At 42.4% G+C, this 19094-nt stretch overlaps 1 protein-coding gene across 1 annotated transcript in view; it reads right to left on the reverse strand.

Annotated features, from left to right (window-relative positions):
* Positions 1 to 19094, reverse strand: part of LOC126199225 (odorant receptor 67c-like) — a 163736-nt gene that overhangs the window by 92355 nt on the left and 52287 nt on the right. The window contains exon 3 of the mRNA XM_049936016.1: positions 4212 to 4393. Coding sequence (XP_049791973.1) covers positions 4212 to 4393 — 182 coding nt within the window. The remainder of the gene's footprint in view (positions 1 to 4211; positions 4394 to 19094) is intronic.

Raw genomic sequence — 19094 nt, forward strand, 5'->3', positions numbered from 1 at the left:
GATGATAGTTTCTGACATGGTGTCACGGACGGGAAGCATTAGCTGGCGCACATCAAGAGCCCGTTTCGTCTGGTGACCGTGTCGAGGAGGAGGCGCGCCAACATCCAGCTTCTGCAACAGCGACGGCCGACAATGAGTGACTGTCGCCACCTCCTCGATCGACGGCTTCAAACCTTCAATCAACCAACAAGGAAGACTGGAAGCACGTAAAGTTTTAGAACTGTATGGGAGACCTCAGCTTTTCAAACTTTTAAAATTGTTGCATCACAAAATTACAGCAACTTAGCAAGAACCTTTGTTGCTCATTGTCCCAATTGCATTGCCAAGCAGGGTCCCTTCCTTTTCCGAAATGAGCCCGAGTTTCGTTGAAATTCAAACGCCAGCATCATTAGATTTCACTGCTTTAATTTCAAAGTTCAGTTAAGGTATTCATAGCTGGCTACAATATTTAGATTACACAAGCACAAATTAAGAGTGCGAGTTTTGTTACCGTATTTTAGCTTACCTGTGACTGCAGCTCAGCTTGGTTCAAATGGCTCTGAGCACTATGGGACTCAACTGCTGAGGTCATTAGTCCCCTAGAACTTAGAACTAGTTAAACCTAACTAACCTAAGGACATCACAAACATCCATGCCCGTGGCAGGATTCGAACCTGCGACCGCAGCGGTCTTGCGGTTCCAGACTGCAGCGCCTTTAACCGCACGGCCACTTCGGCCGGCGCTCAGCTTGGTACGTACTAAATTTTACTATTGTTAATAGTCCAGAATCATTTAATTCAAGTTCAAAGTTAAATCTCTTATTTCTAAATTGCGTAGATTCAAGTAGCTTTAGAAATGATTGTTGAGGTAGTCCATGACTAACCGTATTTTACTGAATTTCGATGTGCTTCAGAAAGAAAGGTCACTATGAGTTTTAGTCACTAAATTAACTTTCAATTTTCCGGTTTTATTAATTCTTTTGCTAAATTAAGTGAGAGTGCAGCGAAATTTATTACTTCTGACAAACTTTCAGTTTTCACACTACACGTGTCAACCTTCAGTTGCCACGCTTCTAGTGCTAATTATATGTGTAATAACCTTTCTTTTTCAGTTACTATATTAATTGTCCATAGGACTGGCGACCGTAATTTCCCCCAAATCTCAAATATCTAATTACCGCTAGTTAATTGTTAACGTAACGACCGCACATTTACTTTCTTTATTAACTTTACCCTTTTTCAAAATTAATTTCCACCAGTTTTATTTGCATTTCTCCTTTCATTTAGATGTAGCCCTTTCCTCCCTCTTTACCGACAGATTAACTTCGGTGACGATTGCTTTTTCCCAAATTTCCATTAGGTACACGCGGTTTAATTTTTCACTGTCATTAAGGTCGATAAGTGAGGGGAGGTTACAGACTGTACTTGAAACATGTAGTTAACGCTAGAGGACCATTTATTCTAAAACGTTTGCAGTCAATACCTTTTTCAAGATAACTAAGCATTATGACTTCAGTAAGACAAATTATTGGAACGATTATAATGTTAAAATATTGACAGTTGTTATTAAATCCTCAATACAAATACAAATCTCAAGGATAATTTGTCTGGACATACACGTGACACAGCAACTGAGCAAATAGGGGCCAGAGGGTGGGAGAGGACTATTTCATAGAAAAACTCGATAGAGTCAGTTTTCCATGATGAAAGGACTTTGTCTATCACTCCTTGTTGTTTATGTGGCAGCGTGCTGACAGATGGCCGCTTTCATCTTTCGTGTTCTCAGCTTTACGGTCGACGCCGTGAGTGGAGTAGGTCATTCCTTCGTCGATGGCAGGTGAGATAATACGTTAGGCATAGCGATCTCAGCGGCGGCCGACGTGGTGTTGCTCTCCTCCGGCTCCTGGCGACTATGTTTGCGTTAAATGTATCGCAGAAATGGCGTAGCATGATATTAGGAGGCTGAGGCCAACAAAGGAAATTTATTGTTGCTTAACGATTTGCCCATTCGACGTGGATCTACAATGAGTATGTAAGAAGGTCACGACAAAAAATCGTTATGAACCGTAGTGGTCTGACACAGAATCGAAAGACTGAATCCATCACAGATTATCATTCCTCCAGAAGACAAAAATCGCTCTCTCTTGTGATTCCTGTGATTGTAATCGCTGAATATTCAGTTGAGCGGACAATTGTTAATTTTTACTATTTGTAGTATAACGGTAATATAACCGAGGAAGTCACACTTTTAACTGCTTAGAGTCATTAGCTGCTTTTTGCACGATGAAATATGTTGTCAAACTCCAAATCTCTCTCTCTCTCTCTCTCTCTCTCTCTGTTTCTCCCTCTCTCTGTCTCTCTCTCTCTCTCTCTCTTTGCCCCAACCTCTCTCTCTCTCCGTCCGATCAGACGTTGAAGGCCCCACGGTATCGACCGACCGCCGTGTCATCCTCGGAACACAGGTGTCACTGGAAGCGGATATCGAGGGGTATATGTCTGTGCCGTTTTCAGTTTTACGTGGGTGGTGCCGCTACTTCTCAGTCGAGTAGTTGCTCAATTAGTCTCAGAAGGGCTGTGTGCACTCCGCTTTCCAATAGCGCTCTGCAGACGCGGGCGGCCAGCCATCCAAGTGCTAGTTAAGTCCGACAGTGCTTAACTTGGGTGGTCTGACGGGAACCGGAGTCACAGCTGCGACAAGGTCCTTGGCTATGTTGTCTAAACTATTTCAAAGCATTTGGTATGCTGACAACTTAACTAAACAATAGCTAACAGCATCATCTACATTAGTACCATGTAAGCCATATTACGTTGTATAACGGATGGTACTTCTGGAACCACTAACCGATCCCCTCTTCCCTTTTCCAGTCACGGATGGCGCATTGAAACATCGATTATCGGTGAACCTCTGTATAAGCTCTAACTTCTCGAATTTTATCGTATTGATTATTTCGAGACTTATATGGCGGAAGCTATAATTTGTTGACTCCATCCTCAAGGCACTCTCTCGGAATTTCAATAGTAAACCTCTCTGCGATGCACAACGCTTCACTTGTAGTATCCGCCACTGGAGTTTGTTGAGTATTTCTGTAAAGCTCTCTCGCCGACTAAACGGTCCCGTGACGAAAGGCCTCACTTTTCGTTGGACTTTCTCTATTTCCTCATTTAGTTCAACTGTCGTCAAAGAATCAAAGAGGGCGCCCTAGATTGCATCTCCTTGCAGAACACCAGATGTGAAATTCGTTTCATTACATGGGTTCCTCTCAGTTAACTGTAGACTTTTCATTCGCAGACCTGAGGCGATTATCAGCAGGTCCGCAATTTCATTATGAACCGCTTGTAACGAACTGTCAAAAATGCCTTTTGAAAATCTATATTTCGTTAAATATTTTTTTCTAAAACTTCAAGTATTGGTGTGCAAACTTATATGTGGAGCGTTTAGCTACCGTTAAGGCACTCCTTTTCTAGTGAAAGTAATACCCGACACGTTTCCGTTAAGCAGTACCACGAAACGAGAACCATTAGGTGACGAATGTTGCTGGCAGGTTAAAAGTATGTGCCAGAACGAGACTCGAACCTGGGGCCCTCACTTTTCGCGTGCGTGTGTTCTACATTTTGAGCCATCCAAGCACCACTCACAACCCACTCTCACTGCATTACTTTGCCAGTACCTGATTTCCTACAGCCGGCCGAAGTGGCCGTGCGGTTCTAGGCTCTTCAGTCTGGAACCGCGTGAACGCTACGGTCGCAGGTTCGAATCCAGCCTCGGGCATGGATGTGTGTGATGTCCTTCGTCATTTAGGTTAGTTAGGTTTAAGTAGTTCTAAGTTCTAGGCGACTGATGACCACCGATGTTAAGTCCCATAGTGCTCAGAGCCATTTGAACCATTTTTTTGATCTCCTACATCCAGAATTTCATAGAAGTTCTGTATACCTTGCGGGACTGACATTTCTGGAAGAAAGGGTATTTCGGAGACACAGCTTAGTTACAACCTGGGAGATTGTTTCCTGAATGAATGATGACTCAGCAGCGGAGTGTGTGCTGATTCGAAAAGTTGTTTTACACTGTGCTAAAACAAGAAACATAATATCAGTGGTGAATTGAAGCAGACGGGTCTGGAAGAGCTTCGTACGGTTCCGGTACTCTCAATCCGACGAATTCAGGTTGCTGTGTGTAGAGTGCTTGCTGTATTGAGTTTGTATGTGGAGAGAGGGATGAGGCGGAGCGCTGCTGACCTGTGGTTGGTGCTGTTGATGCTGAACATGGTGTGCGTGGTCTGCTGGATGAGCAGCGGGTGGCCCAGCCAGAAGAGACAGACGACGGTGCCGTACACGAAGTAGACGAGCGTGTAGGCGCGCGACCGCCGCAGCCAGCGACGCATGCGCCCGGGAGCGCCTCGGCGGAAGCTCTCCCCCACCTGCCGGCAGACACCTTGCTCTCCCTCTACACTTACTACTACGACCTGATTAACTATTGTCTGGTGCTCCAGAATGTGCATCACCAATGAATACTTTTTTTCTCTAGTCAAACTGAGCCCCAAGGCTTCCTCCCTCTTAATTCTCTTCAATACCTCATTACGTACTTAGTCAACTTGTGTAGTAATAGTTTCGCTGTCTGTCTTTGCTTTATTATTGCTCGCGTAACAGCTAATATATGAGATAAAATATGTTGCTACGAAAAGAGTCCTGAAATACTTTTTAGGGTTGCTGTGCTGTGACTTTCTTCGGATCATTAATTTTCAACAAAACAATACATATTATGTTCTTATTATTCTGGATTTAGCTTTCTACTAAAGGAACATCGTTTCGTTACTGTTCAAAAATGGTTCAAATGGCTCTGAGCACTATGGGACTCAACTGCTGTGGTCATCAGTCCCCTAGAATTTAGAACTACTTAAACCTAACTAACCTAAGGACATCACACACATCCACGCCGGAGGCAGGATTCGAACCTGCGACCGTAGCAGTCGCACGGTTCCGGACTGCGCGCCTAGAACCGCGAGACCACCGCGGCCGGCCTTCGTTACTGTGACTCGCTGTAAATTTCAACATATCTTCCTCACTTTACAGTTATTGAAAAGGTTACTGAAAATTATTTCGTTATCAATACTGATGTTACAGTACGCAATGTTTGTTCAACATCAAAATTTTGCAGTGGATTTTTGTTAACAGTAAAACACCAATAAGTACCACGACTGACACGAGAACATGAGACTATTGTCAGAGAGAAAGATGTTTTTACTATAATGTTTGCCAGACCAGAACTACGGACAGCAAGATTTCTTTTATGTTACGAAGGTAAATTATCTTTTTGCACTGTTAATAATATATCATCCGCAGCCCGCTTCCACCTGTAATACACATCGTAAAATCTGCTGGTCTGCCCTGCAATTCCGAAAGCTGAGAGAAATAATTTTAGTTCACTATTACCTGTCCGCTGCTTTGCGGTATGATTGGTTTCATTTAATGGAGTTTGAATGCGCCGCGGCAGCGGCTCGTTCGTTCGTAGCGCAGCTCTGCACCGCGAATAATATTTAAATAGCTCAAAACGACACAGACATTATCTTAAAAAATCGGTACATAGTTCTATACAAGTATAAAACATGACACATAATGCTTTCTCGTTATTACATAAAGTTCACACAATCGTTGTCCACGCAATTACAATCATCCAGTTCAATTATTCTTTTCTCCTTCTTTACCACATACAATATGTGTTTTGCTAAGAGACACCGACTGCCGGCCAGGGTGGCCGAGCGGTTCTGGCGCTACAGTCTGGAACCGCACGACTGCTACGGTCGGAGGTTCGAATCCTGCCTCGGGCGTGGATGTGTGTGATGTCCTTAGGTTAGTTAGGTTTAAGTAGTTCTACGTTCTAGGGGACTGATGACCTCAGAAGTTAAGTCCCATAGTGCTCAGAGCCATTTGAACCATTTGCTAAGAGAAGTTACAGTAGCTTTCTTCTGTAGTAGCAGATTTTATAATCTTACATTCTCTACTTTTCTAATCTCTTTACCACTCACGTACTACTTCCATGTTACACTATATTACAAGTACTTCAAGTGCTGGCAGTGCGTAAAACTAGTGCTGTCTCTGACTAAAGAAGCAGTGTTACTTTCAGTGTTCTTACACGTCTCCATATCTCTCCGAAAACGGAAGCGAGGGTTGTTCAAGATCCAGACTATTGTACAGCCAGCTCTTTTCAGCTAAATAAGCAGCTATACCAAATAATCTGTCTACCCCACGAGACGTCGTGCTAAAAATAGTGCAACACCGCTTCTGTACTCGATAACAGCGTTAGGACGCCGAGGAACGTGAAGCGATAAGTCGAAATATAGCAATAATGTGGCTTAATGGGTACAACGTCTAATGATATTGTACTTTTTTTCTCTCTTTAAATGAACGTATTGTGTGCCATCTTCGCCAGGCTTGGCTTTCCAACTTCCATATCTTGTCTTAGGCTGTTACAACCTCAAAATCCTAAATTTGAGATGAGTTTCAACTACATTTTACTGGCTGCCCCAGTGAGATTATCATACGGTAAAACTTTCCAACTTTCACAGTGTATGTTTGCGTTCACCAGTCATTGTACTACATTGTACTACATCACATATTCTTGTTGAAATTAAATGTAATTATATGAAATGGGCTTTCTTTAATTAAAGTATTTCGCTATGGAAACATTACTGAAAGGCTCGATGAATAGGACCAGTAATAATGAAGAGTATTTGGGTTATCCCAGCCGTTCTATAATTGTTATAAATAACGTGACTGGTTCCTTGATTAGTCTGTCCCCTAGCATGAGTTAAAACTTATATTGCTTCGGATTGATATCTGTAAATGTATATCCACTATAGCTGTGCAGTAGATTTTGTAAAGAAGTGGGGTACATAGTTTTAGTATACTGAAACTTCCAAAGCTCTTTTAATTAGCGAAGTTGTATTGGGCAGTGATAGCTACCTAACAACGAAATACTACGAAATTACCAACACGACCACCACTTCCCACAGTTCATGTTCCTATTAAATCTTCTCTCCGTTTTAGTTCAGACTATGTGTAAGTTGTTTTGGCTGTTATGAGTCACACTCGGTTACGACTAACTACGTTGACAAAATTCGTAAATGGTATTATCACTTCCGGTATAGAAGGTTCGTTATAATATTATTTCAGCAAAAACTAGTCACCAATTTTAATGTTCTCCTGGAAACATTCTCAGTGATTTGTATCGTCGTCTTTTCTTCACTGGAGATCCAAACTCGCTGATACAGAATGACACACAACACTCCATAATTTAATTTAATTAAGTACGTGACATAGGCTGCGATGATGATTTTCGACGAAAAGTTAATTTTTACTGCATTTATGCAAGGCACAAATGGCATTCTCTATTTCACAACAGGAAAATCCAGACCATTCACATAATGTATATCCCTTGTGAGCCAAAACTTATGCTTCGTATATTCAGAGACTGACTGTGGCTCTCAGCTACACGTTCGGTGTGAACAAAAACTGGCGGCTAAAGATGATGATTTGTGGACGACACGCATCTCCCTGGCTAGGTACGACAACTAATACCGAAGGTCCTTCATGTAGGCTGTGCAGAGGACTGTGCGAAGGAGGGATGTTTGTGGCTCACCGCTAATCAAAGAAAGATCATTCGTCGAGTCTCACCGAGTATATGTTCCGTTGTAAATCAATGGCGGACCGATTTCTACAAAGATGAGCTCCATTTAAAGAAAGGGAACTAACATATTAGATGTTTTGATGTCTTACAAAACCTGAATCCATGAAATATTAGTGAAAGATGTGCCTACTGCTCAGAAAGAATTTCTGCGATGCACGGTTAAGTAGAGTGCATGCAACGTAACTCTACTCCTATGCAGATGTATAGGCACTGATACGTAGGTAAGGGATTGGCATGCCATTCGTATCTGTCGGCCGTACGTGCGGTAAATGCAGAAACACGAACTATTGCGCCATTATTACCAAATGCGTTCAAACAGGACCAAAGTGCGGTTACTCATTTCTTGGCTGCCGTAGGACAAACGGATAATGAACATTGTGTATGGGACACCACGTCTGTCGAAAACCATCGTTGGGAAGTGATGTGCCTTGCTCTGTGCTACTGCTTCATGATAACGCGAGTCCCCACATCGCAAATAGTGCAATGCACAAGTTAGGCCAACTCAAGTGGAACACACTCAAGCGCCCGACTAATAGTCCTGTTCTCTCCACATGCGGTGGGCACATCTTCGGTCTCATATAAAAGGCTTTGTGAGGTCTACGGTATCTGTCGGACGAGGATGTTCAGCTGGCAGTTACGGACTTACTTACTCAGCAGAACAGCTGGTTGAAGACGGTTGTGTTCAAGCACATGCATGGTGGCATCATTGCCGCAATGTTCACGGCGATTTTGCCTTCCTTCATGCTTGGCGTACCAATTATGGCTTTTACGGCCTTCTAACAGAAATTTTTTAATCGAACCTTCTAGATTCATAAGCCTACTTATTTTTGAAAGTTAAAAGTTACGTTTTCTGTGCAACAATAAGGTCACTTGCATGTCATACAGGTGCGGTAGGTAAATTTTTGACCGTGAAACAATGACTGATCGCCCTGGGATCGTGTTATAGGCGAATAATTTAAATGCCAAGTATTTCAGCTCGACGTCTCGATTTTAATCATGTAGATTATGTTTGTTTAGCTCTCTGTTTTATCACCAGAGCCCAAAACTCGTAGACTAACACACGGAGTTCTAGCAACTCCCCTACATATATGCTAGCTACGATAAAGGCAAATTTGACAGCGTCATGACAGTTACTTCCCGTCGAGATACATAAAAACCATTAATAGTAACAAAATGAATGTCTAGTTGCTCAGGTTACCACATTTCTCACATATGTGACCTTTGATACATAAAACAAGTTTCCCACGTTTCAAAATTATTCGAATGCATAGCTAATTTACATACAATCTTTTATGCAACTAAAGCATCTTGAAAACATTTAACCTAAGATTCATTTTGTCGGAAATCTGACTAAAGAGGTATTGATTCATAAGCCTTTTTATGTACTATGTGATGAAAAGAGCTCTTAGATTCTATAGTGGACTGAAACAAGTGAACTGTATTTTCTAGCTATTAAGAAACACAGTTATCTTAATGGCATGTATGGTTCTGATGCCTCTCCTCTTAGACGCCAAGCTAGTGCTAACACTGTAAGACAGAAAAATGTTTCCGTAAGGTATTACCTACATCTACTACGAAATAAGATTGTGTAGTGTGGTATGACGATATTCATAACATTGGTAATCTTCATGATATACAAGACTTTGGTTCATATAGCAACTTGACTAAGTAACTATCGCCTCACGTAGCTCAGTCCTTGATGATACTACATTGAAGACAATGTCTTGAAATTGATGAAACCGGAATCATATTTTTTCAGGAATTTAGTTTACATGGCTTCATAACATTGCTGGAGTGATAAAAATTGTGATGTACGTCGTATCAAGTGCGTTACTTTGTCTCTTCGGCATATAAAATAGATACTTACCACTGAGTCATGTCAGCTAGAATAACAAGTAGATAGTCTGAAATCTATATAAAATGAATAACGACACTTTTGAATGTTATTAAACCAAATAGCACTTTTTCCATTCTTAACCCATATAATACATTCTATTCGGTGAATTTCACTCATCTATGTGACACAATCCCGTCACAAAAAGGAGCGTAAACACGTTCCCTGTGTAAATTTTTATATCTTTTAAGTACCAGCAATTTTTACAATTAAAGGTATATGAAAGTTCCAGGCATATGGTGGCAATGGACGTAGCTTTCACTGCTGCGTATTAATCCAGTGTGATGGACTCGAATATTACTGCAAAGTGTCTTTGGCCGAGAAACTGAATTTTCGAGATACCGTACAAATGAACCGATAATTTTCAGTCCTCCTAACCGCAATAAATTGGAAACGCAATCCCCTCATTCGATAACTTGCCACGTTGTTCATAGGTACCGCATAAGTTCCCTAATTCGATTTATCCAGAGCTCATCACTTCTATAATCAGCGTAAATTCTACACACAAATCTCATATTTCCATTCAGCGTTCAATCAACAGATTCTCATTTCTAATACACATTCGTCGCACTCGCGAATACTTTTCCATCTTAAGCCGAAGCAAGCTTGCAGCATTGAAACAATATTTTGTTCAATTCCACTGTAATTTAAAGCCTGCAAATTCTGAAGAACTCCATTAACGCCGGCCGCTGGTGGCCGAGCGGTTCTGGCGCTACAGTCTGGAACCGCGCGACCGCTACGGTCGCAGGTTCGAATCCTGCCTCGGGCATGGATGTGTGAGTTGTCCTTAGGTTAGTTAGGTTTAAGTAGTTCTAAGTTCTAGGGGACTTATGACCTCAGCAGTTGAGTCCCATAGTGCTCAGAGCCAATAGCCAAACTCCATTAACCAGGTGTATATTATAAGACAAACCTTAAGATACGTCTTCAAGATCAGTTGTTGAGAAAGCACATGCCTAATATAGAAACGGATGCTTATTTTCGAGGATGTGTACATACCACTGAGAGGGTATGAGACACCAGCATATAGTGAAGCATTTTAGATTGATTCACGACAGTCGCAAGGTACGTTCAAACGCATTACGAGGTGCATTCAAGTTCTAAGGCCTCCGATTTTTTTCTCCGGATTGGAAAGAGATAGAAACATGCGCATTGTTTTAAAATGAGGCCGCGTTCATTGTCAATACGTCCCAGAGATGGCACCACCGTACGGCAGATGGAATTTTACCGCCAGCGGCGAGAATGAGAACTGTTTTAAATGCTTAAAATGGCGACGTTTTCCTTACTTTAACAGTGTGCAATCATTCGTTTTCTGAATTTGCGTGGTGTGAAACCAATTGAAATTCATCGACAGTTGAAGGAGACATGTGGTGATGGAGTTATGGATGTGTCGAAAGTGTGTTCTTGGGTGCGACAGTTTAATGAAGGCAGAACATCGTGTGACAACAAACCGAAACAACCTCGGGCTTGCACAAGCCGGTCTGACGATATGATCGAGAAAGTGGAGAGAATTGTTTTGGGGGATCACCGAATGACTGTTGAACAGATCGCCTCCAGAGTTGGCATTTCTGTGGGTTCTGTGCACATAATCCTGCATGACGACATGAAAATGCGAAAAGTGTCATCCAGTTGGGTGCGACGAAAGCTGACGGACGACCACATGGCTGCCCGTGTGGCATGTTGCCAAGCAATGTTGACGCACAATGACAGCATGAATGGGACTTTCTTTTCGTCGGTTGTGACAATGGATGAGTCGTGGATGCCATTTTTCAATCCAGAAACAAAGCACCAGTCAGCTCAATGGAAGCACACAGATTCACCGCCACCAAAAAATTTCGGGTAACCGCCAGCTCTGAAAAAATGATGGTGTCCATGTTCTGGGACAGCGAGGGTGTAATTCTTACTCATTGCGTTCCAAAGGGCACTACGGTAACAGGTGCATCCTACGAAAATATTTTGAAGAACAAATTCCTTCCTGCACTGCAACAAAAACGTCCGCGAAGAGCTGCGCTTGTGCTGTTTCACCAAGACAACGCACCCGCACATCGAGCTAACGTTACGCAACAGTTTCTTCGTGATAACAACTTTGAAGTGATTCCTCATACTCCCTTTGGCTTTTTCCAACAATGAAAGACACTCTCCGTGGCCGCACATTTACCAGCCGTGCTGCTATTGTCTCAGCGATTTTCCAGTGGTCAAAACAGACTCCTAAAGAAGCCATCGCCGCTGCCATGGATTCATGGCGTCAGCGTTGTAAAAATGTGTACGTCTGCAGGGCGATTACGTCGAGAAGTAACGCCAGTTTCATCGATTTCGGGTGAGTAGTTTATTAGTAAAAAAATCGGAGGCCTTAGAACTTGAATGCACCTCGTACTAACAACAACAGTTTCATATAAAATGGATAAATCAGTGACATACTAGGTGGACAGAAATAGGTACAGAAAAGTATTAATGGACTTGAGAAACGTACTATGTTTTAGTGGTGCAACGAGTGGGAGAGTAAATAAGCAACCTGCATTAAAAATTTGAGCTGTTTCGTCAATATCTATTTAATTTCGGTCCTTTAATAGCCTTCCTGACACACAAGTAGCATTATCACATTTCAAAAAAGTACGAAACAAAAACGGACGATATAAGAATCTAAGTTTACACAGGGCCAGTTGCATGTAGTTTGCCAACTATAGTATTACACCAATGATTCTTTGATTCTTGTTCACATGGGGCCTAGTATAGGCTGACAACAAAATATGTGCCTGAGATGAAACATATTTGGTCCACTTGCGACAGCATGCGCTACCTAATGTGTCACAACGACGTACATAAAATTAAGATTTTTCCAGGCCTCATACTTCGTGTTCTGTTAGGTCAGGTGTTTTGGGTAGTCCTTGGGCAGGGGACCATTTGTATATCCAGCAGAATGATCGTCTTACCGTAACGATCCTACTGTATAGAGTCAAAATTTGGAAGGCACATACTTCTTCCAGCTTCTACAAATACAGCAAATATGAGGTCTACTATACGCCTTAACGGGCAACATTTATTTCGTGGGAGGTTCCTAAAAGAACTGAAAAGCAAGGTTTTTGGTCACGAAAACCGATCTACGATTCCAAGGTGGCTATGCACAGCAAAAGGGTGAACTTTTTTGGATACATTACTAAGATCCCGATCGCAAACTATCTTGAAAATTTTCTTGGTATCTCTGTGTGCATTCGGCATCCAAAATTTCTAAGTTAACCGACTTCTACAGGAAAACAAGGCACATAATATCTGGTGTGAGGCGAAAACCTATTATATAAAGTGACGTACCACGCAGAAATATGCTGTAAAGTCACTTCTCCATCAGCAGAAGGATTCTGGGAACACCATGTACTTAAGCACATGTAAAATGTTTGTGTACGTAAAATATGGCCTTAGATGTAAATTTAGTTTTGGAATACTTTAGATTGATTGAATTATACTATTCAAATTCCACTTACAAGTAAAGTTCTTTTTATATTAATTACATGCCCTGATGTAGCAGGAAAAGAAAGGAACGAACCGAAAAATATTCGTATCATAGCACAGAAAAGTATGCTCCAGTTTTAAAAGTCTCTGATTTAAAAGTCAGGTACTTTCTTCAGCACCTTCGAATATTCACCACAAATTCTGCAATTCCAACATATTCGCGTTTTATTCTTTTTCTTTCCTGAGAGAGAAGGATATAGTAGTGGTGGAACAGAAATTTAGAAGTAATATGTACTTACTGGAAGATAATACCCAGAGATTGTGGTGTATAAAGAGCGAAGGGGACAATGACATTGAAAGAGAAAGGGTGGGACACAGTGGTAGTGAAACATATTTGACAATGAGGAAACAATCCTAGGAACAGAGTGAAGGAGACATTACCAGTGAGAGCGAAATAATGAGAAGGAGACAGTGGAAGGAGAGGAGAGCCAGTAATAATGAGATACAGAGTCTCTGACAATGACAGTGAGGAACCGAGATATAGTGACAGTGAGAAGATATAGTAACAGTGGGAAGGAATGAATGAGACAGAGGCAGTAACAGAGAGCAAGGGACAGACAGTGACAGCGAGAGGAGACAGTAGTAGTAGAATACAACGAAGGAGATTGTGGCTCTGATACAGGAGACAGTGACAGTTACAGAAATTTAAAGACACAGTGAAGATGATTTGGGCTGAATGAGCGAGTGAGAAAGGACAAATGGGCGTGAATGATTACGCGCGATTTTCAGCGATGCGGTAATTGGCGTTAACGAGTTAACGTTAGGAGAGCTTCTCTGACAAGGACAATGAGGAAGAGAGAGGGAGTGGCAGTGAGAAGATACGATTGCAATGGGGAAGAATGATTTGGATAGAATAGAATCAGTAATGGAGTGCTAGATACAGACAGTGGCATTGAGAGGAGACAGTTAGTAGTAGAACATAACGAAGAAGACAGTGGCTTTGAACCGGAGATAGTGACAGAGAGGCCCAAAGAGATAATGATAATGCCTTGGGCTGAACGAGTGAGTGGAAATGGGCATATGAGCGATTTACAGCAGTGGGAGTGACTGAGTTAAAATTAGGGAAGGTTGAGGGACTACGAGGTGAGTTGCATTGTAAAAAGTATGCGAATTTGTTTGAATGCCAAAATATTTAAGAGAAACTTTAAAGGTGCTGAGGGAGCTAAAATGACGCTGCTGGTACGCCACTTTTCAGTCAGAGTCCTTTAATAAAGAGAAACATAGTAGCTTTTTTTGTGTTGTGATAGATGATTCACATGGAAAAGTTCCTGAAGGGATTGTGGTTCCGCGATGGGAATTAACAGATTTTGCGTGTGCATTGGTAGTTGGAGCTAGACACATGGGACATTCAATTTCGTAATTCGTTAGGGAATACAGTATACCAAGATCTACAGTGTCAAGAGTATTTTGAGAACACCACATTTCAGGCATTACCTCTTACTACGGACAACACAGTGGTTGATGGCAGTAGTAGGGTAAAGCTGATATGAGGACAATTTCGATATAAAATTGTTACATAATTGATATGCTAATTAATTACATTCATCAATGAATTTGCCCCTCCCTCTGATTATATCATGGGTTTTCCCCAGCCAGCATATGTCCCCTTCAGTAACCCCTCTGGGAAGTCCCCTCCCCTCCTGTCCTCCTCCTTCCCCTCCTGCCTCCACTGACCATGAAAGAAATGGCATTAAAAATCGCTCAGTCCATGTCACACAGCTGGACAGCAAGCATCTCACAACACTAACACACTGTCAATCAAATTCTCTTACACAATTCAAGACATTAGAACATTGTTTAAGCAATTTGTGGGGTGGATTTCACATTGTTTATTCAATTTATTCAAACACTTTATTGGCACTGTCAAGGATTGGAAATTGGGAGCAGAGCGTCTCTGTGTGGTCGCAATATCGATGTTTATTTGAAGGAGCTAAGGCAGTATGGAATATTATTTATTTAAACAATTAGTGGGTGAATGTCTCACTACCAGTCTTGGTGGGAATGTCATGGTATCCTTGGACTGGGAGGACTGTGGTTGGTGAGAAAAAAAAATAATGAAATCATTAGTCCAATCCTACATTGTGGAATACTTTAATTACACTTTCTTGCTAAATATGTCTTATACTTACGCATCGGCCACACGGAGTGGCCACGTAGTTAGAGACGTCATGTCACGGACTGCACAACCCCTCCTGCCGAGTCCTCCCTTAGGAATGGGTGTGTGTGTTGTCCTTAGCTTAAGTTAGTTTAGGTAGAGTGTAAGTCTAGGGACCGATGACCTCAGTAGTTTGGTCCCTTAGGCATTCGCACTCATTTACTCACTTTTCATCATCAGGCCATTACAAATATGTTATAGCACAAATCATGTCTGACCAATTCGACAATGCTTGAGCATCACACACATTAATACAAGCACATGTACACACACACACACATATCTTCATATTGCAAAGAAAATAGAAAATCAGGTAATTAAATCCCAACCAAAAATACATCGACAGGTCACATTTGAGAAACTGATCCACTCACTATCGCACTAAATATATGTGTCAGAGCACATTTAACGCTGCCAGAGATGTGCATCAGAGCCACGTGTCACCGTTCATTGACTACGTGAGTAACAGGAACAGTAGCTGCACTGGCCAGCAAACTGCGTATTTCCACACAAACCACTTGCGAGTTAACCCCTTCTCAAGTGGCTACTTCTTGTTGAACAAAGCATCAGGTTGTAGCAGCCGCTTGATATTTGGTACTTGGTAAACCACCTCTGATCTCTCTCAACTGGCTACTTCCTTTCTGTGTGTGAACCAAAGTCTCCAGACATGCAGACAGAGGGTTTCATTCTCCTCAGAATACTGTGTTCCTATGGGCTTTTATGCTCGGGAAATGGGAGAGCTCCTGCCATTGCTATATCAAAAATGGCGGGAAATAGTCCATTTGCACTAACCTTACAAATTAATTGATGAAAAATTACAAGAGCCAAATAGATTGCTTAAAGTACTCACCACCACCTTACGATGATCCTTCCTCATAATGAAACATATTTTCAACATTTGAGAGCCACATGCAAAAATTATGCAAATGGAGGAAATAAATATATGCCACAAATTATTCGCAGGGCCAATACATCCGACGTCTTCTATGCACTGACGTTAACGAACACAAGCAATCTCCTCCTCCACAACGTTGACACAAAACGTATCTGGCGAAATAAATCTTCTGATCGCACACACTCGCCATCATGGGTCACAACCTGCCAGCCAACTGCCAGAGAGCGACGGCTGTGCTGGCGACAGTGGCAGCTGTGGAGCTCCTCTCCAGGTATCCACACACCAGCCACATGAAATGCTCTGGGGCTAGAGAGACTGTTACCATAGCCGTATAGCTGCCTACCAATTACTTACATAAAGGGGGAATAATCGTCCAATGTAAACTCTCGCCATACTTCTTCACACAGAACACAAACGTTCGCTTCAGTCGCCGCTCTACCAGCATACTGACTAGTTCACTATTGAGCCATTCAGGTGGCGCCGCCACTGAGACTTGTCCCTGTCACAAGAGACGACAGGTCAGACCATTTTTTGTATCCACCAATTGGTTGAGGCCAAACTGCGGCTTCCAGTCAATCGTTTTCTGTGTATACTGCAAGACAAGCACATGGGGCTTGGATGTATAGTTGTAACGGCTGTTCTACCCCCAAAAACAGATTCGACAATTTAAAAGACCCAAAGTGTTGTCTCATCAGGTAAAAAAGTCTTTTCTTATCAACTAACCCTGTTACATCCTACATCTCAGGCCTTGAGAATTACACTCATTTTTGGCTCATGACAGAGCGATCAGAATATGATGTACCAGCAGGTTAACACTAAGTATCACTTTATTGATTCGGTAATACAGCTGATTTTATTACGATGGCCGTGTGCCCCTGACTATGCGGGAGACTGAAATTTTGTTAAAAGATCTCGCTGCAACGAAAAAACGCTTGATTATATCTCCTACTCGTGAAGCATATGGTGATACACTCGCCTTCGCTTCCACACGCCTGGCGGCACATCATTGATATAAAATTTTACACTATTTAATTAAGCAGATCATGAGACCCCTTTCGTGTGGGGAGTAATTTTTTTTTTCTTGCAGTCAGATGACACTCGCCAGGTAACTCAAATGGGGATCCCTGGAGGAAGGCGATGTTCTTTTCGAAGGACACTATTGTCAAACGACATTTGAAGAGACTGCAGTAGTATTCTACCTCCGCCAACATACATTTCGCAAAAGGACGACAAAAACAAGATACGGGAAATGAACGCCCGTACAGAGGTATACCGACAGTCTTCGTTTCCCTTGCTCTAATGGTGAGTGGTATAGGAAAGGAAATGACTAGTAGTGGTACAGGGTACCCTCCGTGACCCTCCGTACAGTGGATGAAAGGTACAGTGTCCGAAGATTTGGCGGTCAGGACAACTACCAGCTAGAACACCGGAACAGCGATCCTACTGCTGACTGCAGTATGCACCACCAGTATGAGGAATCAGCGCTCTTGGTCTCTTCGAAAATGGAACACCGATACTTCTGTTACCTCGTCACTGTAGAAGATGAGAATTAATGTCATCACCTTCGAACATTTATTTGGAAAGCTCCACAATGCCGCAAATTCCTCCTCTTTCCATATGTTGCCATGTCTTCGATATTTTTGTCAATAAGGAACACCATCTCTGCCTTTTCTTTATTTTTTTTTTTCAACCATCCTGTGTGTTGTGGTAGCAGATTAGCTTACATCATGCGATATCCAGTTCTCAGTGAAAGCCAACGGGTCGAAACGTGTTAATGTTGCTTTAGCACCTGACGAAGACCTTGAAGTCATGGTGGAGAAACAAAGTGTGTGGCTGTGTGTGCAGACGCAGTCATACAATTATTTGATGTATTACAGCAAAAAAACAATGTATCAAACTGCTCATGAAACAACAGCATAATCATCTGTGGTGACTGATAGTGTGGGTATATGGTCTTCGTCCATACAGGCGACAAAACCTGACAGACGTCGGCAGAAGCGCTCTCGATCACTGGCCACCTGCTAGAATACAAAAGTACATGCATATTAAATGGTATCACCACATCCGGTCGATGTCCACACGCAGACTGTATTTGTTTTCGTTATATTGGAAGAGAGAGACGTGGTAAAATCTTAAGATTTCTGTACTAGGTGACACATTAACAAAGTTTTATAGTTCGTAGTTTCACTCCCTTGGATGACACTAAAATAAAAAGGAGAAAGAGAGAGAGAGAGACAGTTGGACAGTGCTGTAAACACCATTTCACTGCTGTATTTCTGTTGTGGTAATCATAGGAAGACCCTAAAGTGGATTAGGACATATGCAGAAGGATATTTATAGACAGTCATTCGATACCAATGAATTGTATGTGTTATGCTTTTGAGTTTCTTAGTGCTGTCCAAGTATACCCAGCATGGTTGTGAATGCCCTCCTGTATGTTAGTGGGCTACTTTTCTCCTTTTGGTAGTGCAGCAGCACCAACGTTTAAGATAGAAAAGTTAGATTCGGTGCAATATTTCTGAGTGCACAAGTTACAGCCAGGCATGGGCCGGTTGACAGTAAGTTGCGCTGACCAGTGGTTGCGAAGTAGACTGGAGGCTACAGAGCCGTCGAACAGCTGAAAAGAGAAAATGCAGCGGTTTGCCTGGCGCAAGTTACAGGCAGAAGGGACCCACTGGCGCAACCTAGGTGTTATGAGTACGTGACATGGAGCGGCGTGTTAGCAAATCAGGGGTGCACAGCTGCGTATAAATAGGTGCCAGTTTTTTAATGAGGGGGATTCAAGTGTGGCAGCTTTCCTGGATGGCGGGGCGTGTCACACCACTGGCTACACGCAACAGCAGATGGGGCGCCAGCGTTCCAGTCGACAACGGGTTGCTAGTTCGACCCTCTGAGGCCAACGTGGGGTCCTTAGCAGCCAGAGGCGGGCCACTCGACGGATAGCTACTGCGGGCATTCTTGTTGGCTCCCAACACATTCCAGAGGCATCC

The sequence above is a fragment of the Schistocerca nitens genome, chromosome 8 (genome assembly GCF_023898315.1).
Source record: "Schistocerca nitens isolate TAMUIC-IGC-003100 chromosome 8, iqSchNite1.1, whole genome shotgun sequence".
Classification (NCBI taxonomy): Eukaryota; Metazoa; Arthropoda; class Insecta; order Orthoptera; family Acrididae; genus Schistocerca; species Schistocerca nitens.